Raw genomic sequence first — 17,916 nt, 5'->3', positions numbered from 1 at the left:
CAATTGATTTGCTGCAGAAGCTAATGACTGATGAGTCTATACCTACATGGCATAGCTTCCACCTTATTCTAAGAACTGACTTCTCACTTTTGGTTTGAGGTTTCACATAGTCTCTTTATCCACAGGAAACCTGCCACCACATTCTTTCTTTTATGAATTTGCTCAGATGCATTGCAATTTCTGGCAAGACTACAAACCACGTAACTTATCTGATCATCCATCCTAACATGCTCACTATAACATCCAAGGTTATTCATCAGTTTAAGACTAGTCACAGTATCATAATCTAGCAAAAGCTCTCTAGGCTAAAGTAACTTAAACTCTTCCGTTTAACATAATTCCTGGCAAGACACAAAGTCATAAGAAGAGCTTTCATGGGTCAGACGAGGGGCTCACCTGGCCTATTATTTTGCTTCAATTTGGCAGAAGTAGGTAACAGCAGGCAGTATATTGAACAGGATGAGTACGAAGCAATACAAGTATGTGTGTATATATACACATACAAGGAAGCCCCACGTAACTTAAATGCATCCTGTGACTGAAAATCTGAGCTACATGCATTTTCATGGGCTTCTTTTATATGATTTTATCTGTTGCTTGAAGCCACTGATACCTTTGGGCCACATTCTATGGCCCTGAATTCCACAGGTCAGTAACGTACTTCATTTCTGCTTGTCCTTAAACTTCTGCCTGCTTATTTTATCCAACACACCTACTGCCCCTTACAAGCAATGGTGGATTCTCCTGTTCATTTTCCAAGTGCCATATATAATTACTAATACAGCTATCGTATCTTGTATCAGTCTGTTTCACAACTAGAAGGGCTGGTCTATTCAATGTCTCTTCAGAGAGAAATCATTCTACAATTCTCCTCTTTCTTTATACTCCACACTACACTTTTTCAGGGCTACAGGTCTTTCTGTATGGAATATGCAAGATGTGAACAAATCAAACTCATACCATGCCTGCCATATTTGTTAACTATAAAAAAATAAACAAATCAGAAATACTTCAGAATTTACTGTGTTAACAGAAAGTAAGTGCTATTACTCAAACACTATAGAAATTAAACAACATCTTTAAGGCATTTTACAGACCAAAAACCTGTTACATCCATCTTCTATTTATACTGCTCCTATTCGAATACATCAAAGTGAGACTATTCAAACAGCATTTGCTTAGAAATATTTAGCAGGGAAAACAGCTACAGTATTGCAACTTACCTGATCTTTGCTGTAAGGGTATACAGGTGACAAACATGCCCAGTTACCTATCTCGTTTTCATCTGTCCTGTTTTCCACGTGATTTCTGCTATGCCTGCAAATTCAATTTTAACTCATACTGGCAAAGAACTAAGTGCTCTGATATCACCTAAGCCAGCTGCATCTTCTAGCCTGGATACTGCCTGCATTTCTGTCAGCAATAGTGGGAATTCTATCCATTTTAATTTTCTTGGTGACAAACCAGTATGTGCTTCTAATTCCTGGAATGAGTAAGAGTCTTTCATTAGAAATGCTCTGTTTTCAAAGTAGTTGTAAGTCTCAAATGTATCAGCATCTAGGTAAGTCTCAAATGTATCAGCATCTAGAAAAAGCTTTCATTCCTTGCATCTGTATTGCTGTTATCTAATGATACCAGCAACCTGTGAACTGTCATGGTTATGAAATTAATTATACTGTTCAAATATTATACCAACACACAGTCTTAATAAAAATCCTCTTACTCATTTTCCAAAATACATTGAATCTTGGTGTTTCAAATTTACTAAGAAATATATAAGTAATACAGGCTTTGAGTCATCTCCATGGAACAACAAAATTCATAAAACACAAGTTTAAAGTATGCAGACTACATAAAATTCAGACCTTTAAAAATTTATCTTATGTATTCCCAAATACATACAAGTTGTATTTTAGATAATACAAATAGAGATTTTCCTTTAAGAATAGATTTACATAGAGATGCTCCCCCACACTAAAAGATATTTCCAATCAAGCCTTTTCTTTATTTTTTTAAATCTAAATTTTAGCCCTCAATGCAAAAATCAACTTTATAATGCACTCATAGTATGATCATCTAATGACTCTGATAAGCCACTTTCCTTTTTTAAATCATTTCTTTCACAAGTATGGGCAAGACTATCACTAAACACCAACAACACTAAAACAATGCAGCTGTTGGTTCTGCTCTCCCTCCCACACCAAGTGTGGACCTTGGCCTGAAGAAACCTAATCTTTCAGTAAAATATAAAAGTTCAAACACCCCAAACCATTTGTGATATAAAAGCTATACTGAATTGCACATCTGAAGAAAAATCACCCACAAAACTTCCACGTGAGATTTTGCCTCATAAAATGTAACATTGTTTGCCATACGTGGGCTTTTACTATGTCTGACTGCAAAGTATTGTACATAGCAATTGTCCTAAAACACCTCTCCGCAGCAGGGCCCAGATAACTCTGAAACCTGTCAAACTGGGGAGAGACTCTCTTCCCAAGGATGCTGCACTGCTACACTGTGTTTTGCCTGTGCCTTGCTCGGTGCTACTGAAAAAGTCCACAAATCAGCTCTAGAATCCATAGTGAAAGGAGAAACAGAAGGTGACTTGTGCTTGGCTTGGCAGGAATACATATTCCTCCAAAGACGTCCCCAAGGGTCTAGCTAAATCTAAGCTACCTTTGCTGTGGGACTGCTTGCTTCAGATCCAACAGAATGGATTTGATCTCAAAATTTTCATGGAGGCAACACCTTTAAAACCAAAAGGACTCTTAATTTATGTGCATTTTGTACACAGAAATTATTTCTATCCTCATTAGAAAGCAAATATAATTTTAAATATGTCCTAAAATATATTACTTAATATTCCTAAAAGAACTATAGCTTTAGTCACATATATAGTCTTTTTTATAAATATGATTTAAAATATGATTTCTGCTCCTATGTTTATCCTGCACTAAATAGAAGCTGGAGTGTGCACCAGCGGAAGTGTCTATTGGCCACTTAGAAAGAAGATACTGCACAGATAAAATGACGATGAGCTAAAACTCAGTCTGTAACTGTTTTAGTGAGTCTGTGATACGGATCATGGCTCTAATGGCAACATTCCTTCACTAAGTTAAAGAGAAGCCTTATCTTCTCCAGGATGAACAGAGAAAAGATTCTGCATAGATCATTCTAAAGATAGCAGCAAATACCGTAAAAAATGCTGAAATCTAGTCCACGAGTGTTGGCTTTTTCTTTTTTTCCTCTCAATTTAGTGAGCTATGAATTGTAAAACAACACACAAAGGAAGCAAGTTACTAAAATCACCTTAGCACTACTTCTAAGAGCAAAGCTCCTAAAAGAAAAAAAATGTTATTAAGAAATGTGGAAATATAGTAAACCAGGTAGCTGTTGAAGCACAGAAAGTATACCAGCATCCATATGCATCAATGTTAAGCCTACTCACCTGTACAGAACTCAACCATAACAGCAAATGAACAATGCTGTTTTTCTGAGGTTCATCCAATGCTAAAATGATACTGTGTAGTAAGACACAAGCTTTGCTTATTGCCAGTAATATATTTAGTTCTTCTTTTCAATGAGGAAAAGAACTGATGGCTTGGTTAAAAGAAAGGGCGCAGTTTTCTGAGGCCATGAGTGTCTCCAATCATGGAAATTCCAAAATGTTTCCAAAATGTTTTGTTGATTGTCATGCAACTGAAAAAGGAATAACCCATTTTCTGCTTGATTCTTTTCAGAATGGCAGTGGCTGCACATTAGGAATCATTTAAGACATAAAACATTTACAAAAATTAAATGGTCTGAATTTTGACACTGTTGAACCATTCGGAGCTAATAATGCTAATATTTTCTCAGACCCTATCTTGTCTAAGATTAATGGAAAATGAGAATGAATTTTCCAGCTAATTGAACAGTTCATATTCTGCATAACACAGGAAAATGAACTGTAGATAAGTCATCACTGATCTTCAAGATTTTATAGCAACCTTTTCTTCATCTGCCAGAAGAATTTCAGAACAACAGGGGATATTTCATTTTATCAACATTAATTAATGATTATGCTGATGAAACCATCCTCTCCACAGGATGGTTATCTCTATTCCTTCAAATTCAAAGGAACTTGAAGTGCTTTTAATGATAAGAAGGCACCTGCATTGACTGTATGCCATTTTTACTCCTTTTAAAATCATATTAAAAGCTTTTGATGATGCACTTTTAAAACTAGAACAATGACTCCAATCCATATTGAAGACTATGTTACAATGAAGACTTTGCTATATGAAAGAATCATGACAAATTCCCCGGTCATAAATGTATTTACTCAAAAACTCATTATGACATGGCATAGGAGGAAGGAAACAGGAAAAGGGTCTAATTTAGCAGGAAACATCAGATTTCATGTCTTGATTTCAACAAATAAAATCATCTTAAGCTGGTTCAGCCACCTTCTCTGAAACTTGACACAGGCCGTATGTGGATTGCTTGCATAAGTTTTCTGTTCACAGACAACTTGAACATAGAAATTCAAGATATTGCCTTCACACATCAGGACTCTTCCACTTGAAAATGGTTAAAAAAATATATGTCTTATTTCTATGCAGCAAAGAAAATCACCCTAGCAATTCTTGTTCTCATTTGCGATTTGCTGTATTTTTCCCCATTTGCACCATGCTGTAAGTTCAAATACACATTTTAAATGTTTAAATGTCGCTGTTTTATCTTTAGAATATGTTATATGACAGTCATGAAGGCTCGCAGAAGGTCAATTTTTCTAACCCTGAACTAGGATTATCAATGTAATAATAATATCATTAAATCTAAGTACCATAATAGCCATAATAATAAAGTATTTCCCTTTGCTGTATTACTGGATTTCTGTGCATACACATTTCCTTATTGCCTGTCTTTGTTTCACATTAGAAATTTAAATGAGCTGTACACATTAAAAATATAAAATAGGAATATTAGACCATTATTTTCTAAGAGAGGTTGAATCAAACAAAGAAATTTCTATCAGCCTACTGGGTTGTACCCGAACAACTCGGTAAGGATTTTTTTACATATAGGAGGTTTGTAAAGCATCTATTATTTTCATTAGGCCTGAATATGTGACTACATCACTTTTGTTTAATGAAAAAATTGGATTTAACATTTTTATTTTAGTCCTTTTATTTAATGTAGATCAAAATATGCATGTAAGACAGAATCGCAGCTGTTTAAAACTTTTTGCCTTTCTAGCAACTTTTAACATAACAAAGAACGAGGTTCACTTCTCAGACTTTCAGGAATGCAGCATCACTGCATCTTATCTATGCATCTACTGCACTATACAGTCTAGAGAGAGAGAGAGAGAGAGAGAGAGAGAGAGAGAGAGAGAGAAAGGAAAACAGACACAGACACAAAAACATACACATACTATCACCTAGAATTATAACAGTAAATTTGGAATAATTTATTTTCTCATTTCAACACGTTTTTTTCATTCATTCTGAGGTCTTATTTGTCCAACAGGTTTCATAGCAGTGACATTTAAGCAGGAGTTCCTAATAGTACTAGCAAACGCCTCCAGTTCTGCAACGGTCAGATGGTTTGCAAAGGAAGTAGAATATCACAAGAGAAAAAAAACCAAGGCTCTATCTTTAAGAATTAGGTGGATGCCTTAAAGGATTATGTCCCACTGTTCTTCAACTGACTATAATGGCAAAGGAAATTAACACACCTAAACTGTTATGAAGTAGCTAAAACAATTGCTTTTACTCTCCTAACACACAGAGTGCTACATTATAAAAAGTAGAACATTTACAAGCAACTTTGATATCATAGTTGCACAGAAATTTCTCCTAAATGACATTACATTGTTTTTTAAAACATGCCTCAGAGGCCGTTTTTTAGTAAACCAGGCTTTCGACTGTTGTTACAGCTGCATACTAAAAGCTAGTTTCAAGGCAAACCTACCATTGATAAATGTTTTAATAAGCATTACCAACAGCATTACTATGAAACCTTTATTGACTCAAGCAACTTTTGTTAATGTCATTACTTCTGGGCATAGCTTCACTATTTTTTTTAAATGTACTTTTTCCTTTGAAATTTCAGGAGGAAAGCAAGCAACCAAACAAACCTTTCTATTTAAATGTCTGTCTTTCATTTGAAAGGAACATGAAACAGTCTCAGCAGAACGCTTTGAAAAGTTAGCAGTGATAGAGCAGCGATACTAATATTTGCTTTTTAATTTAGGATGAAAGAATAGATAAACATTTTTGAAGGATCAATTTGATGAATCACTGTCCTACAGAAGCATATGTTTCATGCTATGTTATGATGCAGCAGCAATGTAAAAAAGAAGCTTAATAAGATTCTCCTAAAAGTGAGAGTCATCTTCATTATAAATAAAAGAACGAATAAGCTTTTGACTCAGCACTAACCATCAGTGAAAGGTAACAACTCAATTAACAAAATCTGCAAATTTATTCATTAATTTCAGCTTGGTTTAAACAACGATGCTACGCGACAGTCAGAAGATCACGTTCACTAATTTAACATAACCTAGTACATACAGAGCATATCACGACTCTTTGAAAAACAATATCCAAAGAAATATGCCTTCTCAATGCAAGAAGTATATTACTGTTTCAGAACCACTGAAGAGATGGAACTATTAGATGATCTTTCATATTAATCCCATGCTATGGAACTTTTTCAACATCACTGCATGTTAAGTCTGCATACTAGGCGCAACTAGGACTCTCTTGGGAAATAATACAGGAAATACTTGGAGTATTGTCCATTGCAAATTGAAAACAAGTGTGTCTGCAAACTTTTATACCCAACAGCTTACCCAAGATCTTACAAGAAGTATCTTGTTATTGAGGATAGAGGGAACATACATATGTACTTCTTTACAAAGACTTTTGCAAAAGCAAGCCTCTACGAAAAGCAAATCCATTCATCAATGGAAAGTAAAGCCGTTTTCATAAAAGTTACCCTTGAACTTTCATAGCAAAACTGAAAGCTATCCTCTCAGAGAAACGTAATTTGAAATAAAGATTCATGAAATCAGTGCCCAGCAAACATAAGTAATTTTCACTCTTACTTGATTTTTCTTTAGATCCTCAAAATCTGTAGAGTGGAAAGAAAATGTTGCATACAAGCCTGCAGCTGTTGTTACCACTCTTGATCACGGATAAATTCTACATAATGCTACAAAACAGATACCTGTAAGATCGAGAGATACCACTTTCCTCAAGAAAAGAGTACTTGTGGGAAAATATAAGAAGAAAATTTAAATATTGAAGCAATCTATGACATGGCAAAAACTGAATTTGATCTTGATCAGGTGCATCTGCTCATCAATCTTCAGCAACTCAAGCACAGGAAGCAGCTGCAGTCACTTCCCAGGCTGCTGATGGGTAACACTTCTGCTTTTCCAAAATTACTTTTGCATCTCCCTAGTGAAAAATGACTTTTGTTTCACAGTTGTTTATGTGATAGCCAGAACTCCGTCTCAAGCACTTACTAAGAGAAGCACGAATAGTTCCAGTTTGTGCTCCCACCTGTAAAAGCTGACATTTATAGCGAAAATTACCCAGTTTCCTTTTGACAGGGACATGCCCTTTATCACGTTCTCTAGGACCTTTCACCACCGGGGAATGTGTCACTCGTAGGTAGTAATCTGAAACCAGTTACATTCCTCAAAAACAAAACACGGAGCTAATTTAAGTAGGTCTCCAGCGATCAAAAGGCTGAGTTCAGGAAGTCAAGAAGAGGGAGGCAAACAGACTTGCAGTGGTATAAGGCTGTGCAGGATGATTACAGTCTTATCTGATTATCCCATCACGCACTGGTTTTGGACTACCATACTGAAGCTTCGTTCTACTGCAACTTAAAGTTGAAGATACATCGTCAGGTTCCATTTCAGAAATTCAGAGGGAATAACATTTCAAATAACGATGAAACCAGTCAGCTAAAAAACGTTTCCCCAAATTAAGCAGGAGTTATGTCTCCTTTTTTATTTAATTGTCTTGTAATTCAGCTTTCTGCTGGGCTCCCATTTATGCAAATTTATATCCTTCCCGTTTATGAAGATCTTACAGGTCTCAATTATACAGAAAATGTCATGCCATATTAAATTACCCAGCTACATTTCACGAGGCTGTGTGGCTCAGTATAGTTTTACTAGTCTCTAAAGTGTCTGAAAGGTTTTAATTCTTGAAATATCAAGTGGCTAGCTATTTGATTAGGGAAAGTTACAGTCCTGGTAACATAACTGAACAGAATGTAGTCAGTGTGTGTTTAAGTAATGCTCTGGCAGATTTAAGAAAGATACCACTGTGCCAGCCAGAAGGATCATCTTGTTTTTTTCAGGCTGTTGTTCAGTAAAGGCTGGGGGGGGGGGRGGGGGGCACGGTTTCAAGAAAATAACTATGGCAACTGCAGGAAACACAGCTGGAAAAAACATTTATGGGGAGGAAAAAAAACATCCCAGAGAGGATATAACAAATCCACAATATCATAAGTGGACATATGAGATCTTCCTGCTTTTTGGAACAGCCAGAAATGGAGGAGATTGGGTAAGCAAAATACATCTCTAATTCAGTTTGCTGAAAATAACAGCATTTAGATCTTGTTCAGTGCTATTCAGCAAGGACTACACTGTGACAACAAAGATGCACATCAGAGGAAGAAAATGCAGCGTACTTTGGATTAGATGACATGCACACCATGCCCATTCACCAAAGAAAGGGAGAGGAACAGAAAAAGAGAAAGGAACACTTTTTTTCTCCCATTGTGTTCTACAATTACTGAGGATTTTAGTCTCTCCAGTTGTAGATATCAAATCTAAAGTTGTTTCTAAAGCTGATAAAATATACATATATTTAAGAAGAGAAACACATCTTTTAATGTTTTTGTACTTCAGAAGTTTTTATAGATTTCTGAGATTCCTCTTCGTTCCCATTTGCAGGTGGAAAATCTATGTACAGTATAAAGAAAAGACTATGTCCAGCTTATTCCATAGACAATAAGTTATTTCTGTGGATGTCTCAAAGGTTAACGTTGGAACTGCTTTGAAGATGAACTATATGAAGAAATCATAGATATGAAAATCTATTTTTTGTATTTATCTGAATCTGAACTCATAGCTACACATGCACTGATCAGCAAAAAAAAAAAAAGCCATCTAACTGAAGAGGTAATGGCAGAAAACAAAGCGATATATTCCTTACTGTGTTATAAAACATGAACTGGCGCACTAGACCACAGCTGGTTCCAGTGACAGCTAGCAGGTATAGTGAGTAAAAAGCTTTTCTTTCTTACAATTCACAGAAGTTTTTTGGTTAAACTTACAGCATTGAAGTGTAACCAAAGGAGTACTCTAAATGATCTTTTGTATTCCCTAACTGGACACCAAATAAAGGCAATTTTGCTGTGTAAAAAACCAAAAATTAAACCTGAACATAGGATTTCTAAAACAGCAATGGTATATGACAACACTGTGGCATTCAAGAAAGACTCTGCTGAGAAGCCAATCAAAATGGTTTGGTAATCTGTTGCAAACCATTCAGAATGTAACTAGAGCTTAGATATTAACTATTAATTTAATATGTTCCATAGATTTTGCATTTAATGTAAACTTACTCTAGTAGCCTTCAATTATTTCTTTGTTCCTCACCTCTTTTGTGCTACTTAAAAAATTTTGGTGCTTTTGCACTGCCACATCATTACCTTTTCTGTTAAAAATCTTTGACTATAATCTGCTGGGATACAATTAAAACTGTATAATATTACACTGTTACAGACCTAGAAACCTCATTTCCAAACACAGATAACGATTCTTTTTCCTTAGAACAATGTGGATGATTATTTTGCAAATGAAAAAAACTTGCAAATCTTGATTGTATTTCAAATTTCTGAGACTATCCGTCAATATGAGAGTCATTTTGAACTGGATTAGCAATTTACAACTATACTATTGTAAAGTGACAAACAGTTGAAGCCCCATTAGAAGATATTCATCTTTCATTTTTCTGTTAAGTATTGGCAGAAACTTAAAAAATCTTCCAGTGATATTAGTGTTTCACATACACATCCAGACCCTGCCAGTAAGACTCTTACTGTAATCGCATCAAGATGACTTAAGACAGGGTCACAAACAGATTTAAAAACTAACAGGTAAATTGACACTGGCAACGCTGTACCAACAATTGGGGCCTACTCACGTTTCTGGGTTTTGACAAAACACTGTGGAAGATGCAGAAACACTACATGCCATTCAAATATTTCTTTGAAGGTATCTCACAAACCACAGAACACGCAACAAGCATGGACAGAACTTTAAAACTCATTTAAGGATCTATGGGGAGTGGTTAAAAGGAAGTAACAGCAATAAGATAAAATCATATTATCATCATCATCAAAGTCCACCCAAAACTACACCTATAAGACATGGTACACTTCTGAGTAACAAATCAACAGACGTCCTCAAAAAAAAAAAAAAAAAAGGATTAAACAGATTATGCATTTGTTGCACAAGCATATTTTCAACTAGTCATTCACTAGTTATTTTTATCAATAAAAAACAGTGACAAGGAAACTATGTGACCACAGGTCTTAGTGGGGTGTATTTACTGTAGTACAAGCGATGCTTGAGACCCTTCTGGTATATGCATTAACAAAGTACTTGGGATCTTCTGTGAATGTAGATGCAGCCAGGCAAAGGGCTCAAGCAAATGCACAACTTCCCAGTCTGTTTCCTTGGCTTCCTGTGAGAGTTATGAAAATCTAGCCACTCGGATAAATCTTTTTCTACTGAACTTAGACGAAAAACACTTCACCACTGGTGTTTAACATTACTTGTCTGAAGTTAGGAGTCTAGTCAGAGCTAGTTACCAATACGCATTGTTTAGCCATTGGAGTATTTTGAGAGGGTAATTCATCCAGTTCTGAGTCAGCTCTTCAAGAGAGCACCAGATGAACTGCTACAGATCAGAGAGGAAATCTGTAAAACTTAAAATAGACACCTCACTTTTGGATAGGAAGAATTCCTCTCCTATTTAAGTATTCAAAACTTATGATTTTTTTAACCTAGTCACAGCCTATGAATGCTTGAAACCCTTTCATGTACACTCGCTTCCTCTAAAATAAGTAGAGTTTAAAGGGGATACAGGAAGAGATAAGCATAACAAAGTGATGTGACAACATACTTGACTGTTCCTTCCTTTGGCCAAATACTTATAACTAGACAGATAATTTGTAGGCCACTTCTTCAAGAGCAAAAAAGGTCATTTCTTCTAGTGCTTATTCATGCAAGAACAATTCCAAATGTACCCTTTAGATCAAATTCTAGCTTTCCTGGCTCCTACCATGCATTGCACTTTGCATGGATATTTGGTGAGCACAAAACATGAGGAAATTTAAATATACAATATCTAACAAACACTAAGTAATCATAACTGCACAGAAACATAAAAGATGTCAGAAAACACAAAGTCTAAATTTCTAAAATAATATAATACCTCTTCTACTTTCCTATTTTCATGACTATTTCCTTAATAATAGGTATATAACAAATCTATGCATACAGTTCATTCATTGCTTCTAACTCAGTAACTTGTATGCAAGGCGGTCCACATTTTATTTTCAATCTTTGAGTAATGTCAAGGCCAGGATGCTGCTAAAGTATGAAAAAAAACTGTACTTACTTGCAACCTCCAGCGATGCATTATGACTTACAGCTTCCCCAAGGTAATTCCTTGCCACACAGACATAGACTCCTTCATCCGGCCTGCTCTTGCGCCCATGCACTATGCGTAAGAAAAATAAAGATCCGCTGGGCAGCAACATCCGGTGGGAGCGTGGATCATCTTTGTCCGTTTCTACTCTTTCACCCCCTTTGTACCATTCAATCGTTGGGGTTGGCCTTCCTTCAGCTTTACAGTTTAAAGTCGCTGGTTCTCCTTTCGAAACAATTAAATCAGAAGGGTGTTCGACAATGCGAGGCGGGAAATCTTCTTGCCGAAGGCGGGAGCCTGCAATATAAAAATGCAGTTTTCTTATTAGACTGGCGTCACATACAGTCATAAAGTTTTGTAACTTAACAACTTAACCTACCCTATAGTCTAGGATTTAATAAGAATGGCTATTATCATCTTTTTAAAATGAAAAAAAAAATCTCAAAACATCTTTATGTACTTCACTGTGTGCAAGGTTCTCCCAAGTGAATAAATTCCAAAGCATTTTTCAAAAGGTAACCTGTATTAGTGAACTAAGCTGCCCTGTTCCTAAATCACATCAATTTTTATATTGACGCATTCATATATATGAACATATACATATATATGTGTATTCTACATATGCATATTCAGAATTATGAAAAACCTCTACAGATATTATGCTACATTTTGCAAAACTACTCCTTCTCTAACGCACAACACAAAGTCAAGGCTAACCTCATCTGACCTTTTGCAGAGCCCATTAGTTCATGCAATGCCTGTTGAGCAAGTCTAACATCCCTGGTACTACAAAGTTACTTTATTTTACCTGTACTGTCAGCTCCCTTTAGTAACATGTTAAGCAGCATTAAAGAGGTAGAAATACATGGAAGACAGAGCGCTTCTTACAGCTGTTGTGTCAGGGAAAACCAGAGTAACTTCTTGCATAAAATTTTTTACTTTCTCCTACTACATTTTATCCAATCTGGATAAAAAACAACCTGAGAGGAAAGTATCAGGGATTAAAAAAAAAAAAAAAATGTAGGCAACCAAGCTGTTCATCTAGAAAAGCATTCAAATTCAGCCTAATTCAAGCTGCAAGCTGATGATGGCAAGGTAAAACTCTAATGATGATCTGGATAGTTATACACCACAGAAGCATATGGCAACAAACTGAGTACCCAAGAATTCTGAAATTCACATAAGTAGTTACTGAAGCTTTTAGGTTTTTAAGTCATTGACTCCATTTCCATTTATTATTTTCCTTATTTCTCTCTTTCTTGATATACAATTTTACCATGGAGAAAATTAGTCTCTTGGGTCAATAACTTCTGATTATTAAAATTTTAAATGCCAGATTTTTTTTATTAGCATTAATAATATGGTTTTTGAACAGCTGTGAAGCAGTATGAAGAAATATGAGATCTATTCACCACAGGTTAGAAGACCGTAAATTGGTAAAGCAAAAGGGAAGGAGACAAAGAGAGGATGGTCCCAGAGAGAGTTCTGTTTTCAATATATACACTGAAAACATTGTGAAATGTAGAACTTGCATGTAAAGTTTATTTCACATTTCCTTCACCTCAAGATAATCAGTGCAAATTAAACTCCATACTAATCACCTAGCATTAACTGCACAATCCCAGATCTCCAGTAGTATGGCTTGACTGCATTAAAATGTGCTGGCATTCTTTATGCAGTACAGTAAGATAGCTTTATATGAATGTTAATGTTTATTAAGTATGTAATAACTCAACTAGCAAAGCAGTCTATTCTTCAGTCCTCTGAGAAAAGCTAATATAAGTAGTAGCGTATTTAGCAGTGTACTCCTAAACTATAGGAAATATTTTATCACTTCTCTATCTATACCCAAAATATTGCAAGGCTCTAGCAACTAATGCAAACATAAACACTCCCTTTTACCTGCAACAACTACCTGAGATGTGAAAATTAAACTATAGTCAAGCAGAACGGAAGCTGGGAAACTCCCAAATGCTTTTGCTAGCTACACATCATTACACAGCTCTGGACGAGACTCTGACAGAGAGACTGAGCTGCTCCTCCCAGGTGCAGCAGACAAACTCTGGCAGAGAGGAGCCTGCAGTGCAAGGCAATTGTGCCAGCCAGCTTTGCTATTATTTTACATCATTATGGAGAAATAAAAATCTGACTTGTAAGTAAAATGCTTAAAGATTGTTAACAATTGTTTAAAAGTCCAACTCTGCATCTATGCTATGTGCATTATATTACATGTTCACATTCTCATGGATTACGTTAACCAAAATAAGTAAAAAATATAATGAAATATAAATGAAGGCAAATGAAATATTATTTTCAGATTTTCTGCATGCTCATTTTCCCTCCTGACATTCAAGTTGCTGTACACTAACCTGTAGTACTGCACAAAATGAGAGTTTAAATGCAAACTGTAAGCTTTCTTGAAAACTGAGACTCAAAATTCTTGAGGGGGGAAAAGTCCATGTACCAGGTCACGTTCTCAGGAATGTTCATATACTTTTAAAGTTTCTTTGGCAGGTAACATTAGAGGAAGTAAAATGACAGAACTGTACATTAACAGGTTTTTATCCTAGCATTTTATATCATAACCTTTCTCTAGAAAATTTCATTAAATTGCTTGAAGCAGAAGGGGACAAAAGTTGTATGAGTAGTTGACTGGCACCAAGCAAGCACAACAGCAAATTTAGTGACAACTGCCTGAGGGGATGTAATGGCCTTGACAACCAAGTTATAATCTTTTTCCATATCTACATGTTATTTTTAAAAAATCTTTCTTTCCTTTTAGCCCAGTTATTTAAGCCCCATTTATGTTTTATTGAGAAGAAGCAGCTTCAATTATCAACACAAATCTTATACTGGGCACCAATCTCGTAATTTTCTTGTCAAAAATCCATCCCACAGGGGATATTTGGTAAAAAAAAAAAAAAAAAAAAAAAATAGAAGCAGAGCACCTATTATGCACTGGATCTGCCATTAAATACACAATTGAGCTACATTTCCCCCCCTCCATTCCTTCCCCCAAGAAAGGCATCAGCACTATGTTATAGGAACTAACCAACTTATGTTCCCTGCTTTTACTAGAATTAAAGTCTTTTGTAAGAAATCAACAGGATGCCACCAATTAAAGTATGCCATACTAATTATTTCATGCTGCTACTTAGAAGAACAATTACATAAAGCGATGTTTCCAGTTTCTTGGATGGTGCCATAGCTATTTTTACAGGAATTCTAATGCTGAAAGCAATAGAAGCAAAGGTTCAAAGAAAGCTCCTAATATTAGATGAATGCTAAATTTCTGATGGCAAGAATTGCCTTATTCTCTCCTTAAAGCTTCATGTTGGTATGATAAACAAATATAAAGTACTGAAAAAAGAACAGCAAGGAATATATGTTTAAATGGGAGAACTGTTGGCATCAGGGCTACAAATACTATGCCAGACTCCTCTAATCCTCTAACAACAACAACCACCACGATCATGAGGTAGTCTGAGACAAGTCAAAAATCAGGACTATATTTTGATAAAAGGTTGACACTTTCAGCTGAGAGAGATAAGAAAAATCTGGTTTCCTAAGGTCTATATAATGTAAATGATTTATCCTATATCCAGTAAAAATGCTGCATGACCTACTAAGTCACCAGGCAAGTAGCAAAAAAACCAGAACATTCTTTCATTTCACAAATACAACCTTTAATGTATTTAACACTGATCTCAGTCCCCCCCCCCTTTTTTTTATTGGGGCTCTTTACGTTGTAACGTAAGATCTGAATTGGATTAATTGCTATCAAAGATATTAGTAAAATGCTAATAAACAAAACCACAGTTTTTAAAAAAAAAAGTTAGGTGATTCTTCCAAACAATAACACTTTGTAATATAAGACTGTTCCCAATTTACCAGTACTTCAGTTACATATCACAATCTCTTTCAGAAATTTTTCAAGAAGTGTGTGTGGGGGGTATTTTTATTGCTTTGTTTTATACTGATGGGAATGATGTTCTATGGAACCCTGTTGCTCTCATGGTATCCATGATATTTTTTTCCTAATTCTCAGGTCAAACATACCCATGAGTAGTAAATACTTAACCATGAGCAATAAATACTTAATTCTTCTTGTACCTGAGCTGCCCTTTAATTCAAATCTCTTCCACACACTCCTTGAGACTGCATCTCTCTGACATGCTTCCTGATTGTAATCATATACCTTTTTACCATGCTCTTCAATTTTTTGGTGGTTGTTCCTGTTAGAATCAAACTCACCTCATAAGGTTTTCTCTCATAAGATTTGCTCACCCTTCCCTTGTCTTAAATTCTAGTTTTAGTTCATCCTTTTTGAAGGCAGAAGACCCAAACCATACAGATTTTAGAAGCAAAACAACTTAAAACACTATTTCAAGGACACAAAAACACTATTTCGAGGGCACATCACAAAACAGTGTCACATCATGCTGCAAGAGAACAGTAACTAAAGGGAAATCAAATATATGGCTCAATCCCTGATACCTTGATATCAGGTAACAGGGGGAAAAGGCACCCCACATTTTGCTCTTATTTATGTCACAAAATCCAGGTAGCTTTTATGTGCCATTTCGCTCAAGGGCCTAATCTGCTTGTCATCGTGTGAAAAAAAAATCTAACTACAGTAATTGGATGTTATTTTAAGAAACACCTTTTTATCTGTTATTTTTCTGAAAACAGCTTTTTATCTGTTCAGTCTCATGCAGCTTACCTAACCTAGCAGGTTACTTGTGCTTATAGAAAGCAAATAACTTTCAATGAAAGCTCAACAGGACAATTGTGATCCACAGAGATGTTGTCCTGTTCACTTTCTTTCTCTCCTATGCTTAAAGAACTCTCTGCGTTCCTCCTATTTTTTGAATGTTCTTTAAATGTATGATAAAGCAACTACCTTTCTTCAGCCTAAACAGAACATCTGATTTCCTGGGCTTTGTAGCCTGCAAAACCAGTGCGTTTTTAAAAGCAGCTACTCCAAAATTTCCTTGCCAGATGTTATGGTCTTTCATCCATAAACAAAAATATAAAGTAATGAACTACGTAATGCTATGCCAATGCCTCCTGTTTTTTTCCAAAATGGTCAAGTCTGTAAGAACAGAAGTCCCACTTTTGGAATTCCACTTTAGCACAACTGCCAAAACTGCCTGAAAATGATATTTCTGAAATACTCTGCTTTGAGAATAGCATTTGTCATTATATCATTTTAGATTCAGGAAGCCATTCTTTGCAGTGACAGTGTTTTGTTTACTACATCTATTGATAACTAACAATTGAGTTCTGAAAATACACTCTAGAAAAAGAAACATAAATTTTCTTTTTAACCTAAACTCTGCCATAACTTTGCACAGTCATAATTGCAAGCATTTCCATAAATACTTTAAAAGGACACCACCTTTACGAACAGTAGTGTCAGGCAGTAGAGATGTTATTTTCTTGCAAGTAGGTATTTTGTATACTACAAAGAAAAGGGAGTAGTAGGAACATAGTAGTATTATCTGTGGTTTAATGCCCACCTAGGACGCACTGTGAGATGTATTTAACAGTTCCAAATACTGAGCTGGGAACAGGTCCAATTCCTACCAGTAGCTTAGACATCATAAAATGTGACGAGCCTCTCATAGTTCGGACAGTACAACGTGCAATTCCCCTGCGTGCTCCCAATAAACAGTATCATCTCCTTTTCTGAGTACGCAACAGAAAATAGGAGAGAGAGACTCGCCTAAAAGCACTGAACACTGACTGTCCCTACCGTGAAACCGTTGTGATGTTCCCTGAAAAGTGTTTCAGTCCATATCATTACGTCCACAAATCTTTTTATTTCCCCCCTTAAGCTGTTAGTGAAGCTTCTGTTTCTTATGAGAGACGAAGTAATAAGTAAATGTACTTTTTCATTATTTCTGTTACTACAGTACATTTTGGGGCAAAACAAACAAGCTGCAGTTTAAATACACTGTCTGCGCACAAAATATAAAATGAAAGTTTGTGGGTTGTGGCTTTTGAACTTAGATTTAGACATCCACAAAATATTTCTCCCAGTTAGAAAAAAATAACCCTCAAGTGTATATGTTGCTAATACAAATGTATTATAATTACATTTCTGTCCTAGCTACCACACTATCAGAATATGTCAGAAACCAGTAATTTACTGTATACTTAAGGCTGAAAAAATCTACAG

At 35.6% G+C, this 17,916-nt stretch overlaps 1 protein-coding gene across 7 annotated transcripts in view; it reads right to left on the bottom strand.

The window, feature by feature from the left end:
- Positions 1-17,916, bottom strand: part of ROBO1 (roundabout guidance receptor 1) — a 723,192-nt gene that overhangs the window by 257,593 nt on the left and 447,683 nt on the right. For all 7 annotated transcript variants that reach the window (XM_085318890.1, XM_085318895.1, XM_085318896.1 and 4 more), the window contains one exon: positions 11,703-12,029. In XM_085318890.1, coding sequence (XP_085175016.1) covers positions 11,703-12,029 — 327 coding nt within the window. The remainder of the gene's footprint in view (positions 1-11,702; positions 12,030-17,916) is intronic.

Source organism: Rhea americana, unplaced genomic scaffold, assembly GCF_003343005.1.
Source record: "Rhea americana isolate MKP2758 unplaced genomic scaffold, rheAme1 scaffold_56, whole genome shotgun sequence".
Taxonomy (NCBI): Eukaryota; Metazoa; Chordata; class Aves; order Rheiformes; family Rheidae; genus Rhea; species Rhea americana.
The sequence above is the reverse complement of the archived record's forward strand: the minus strand, read 5'-3'. Positions and strand labels throughout refer to the sequence as shown.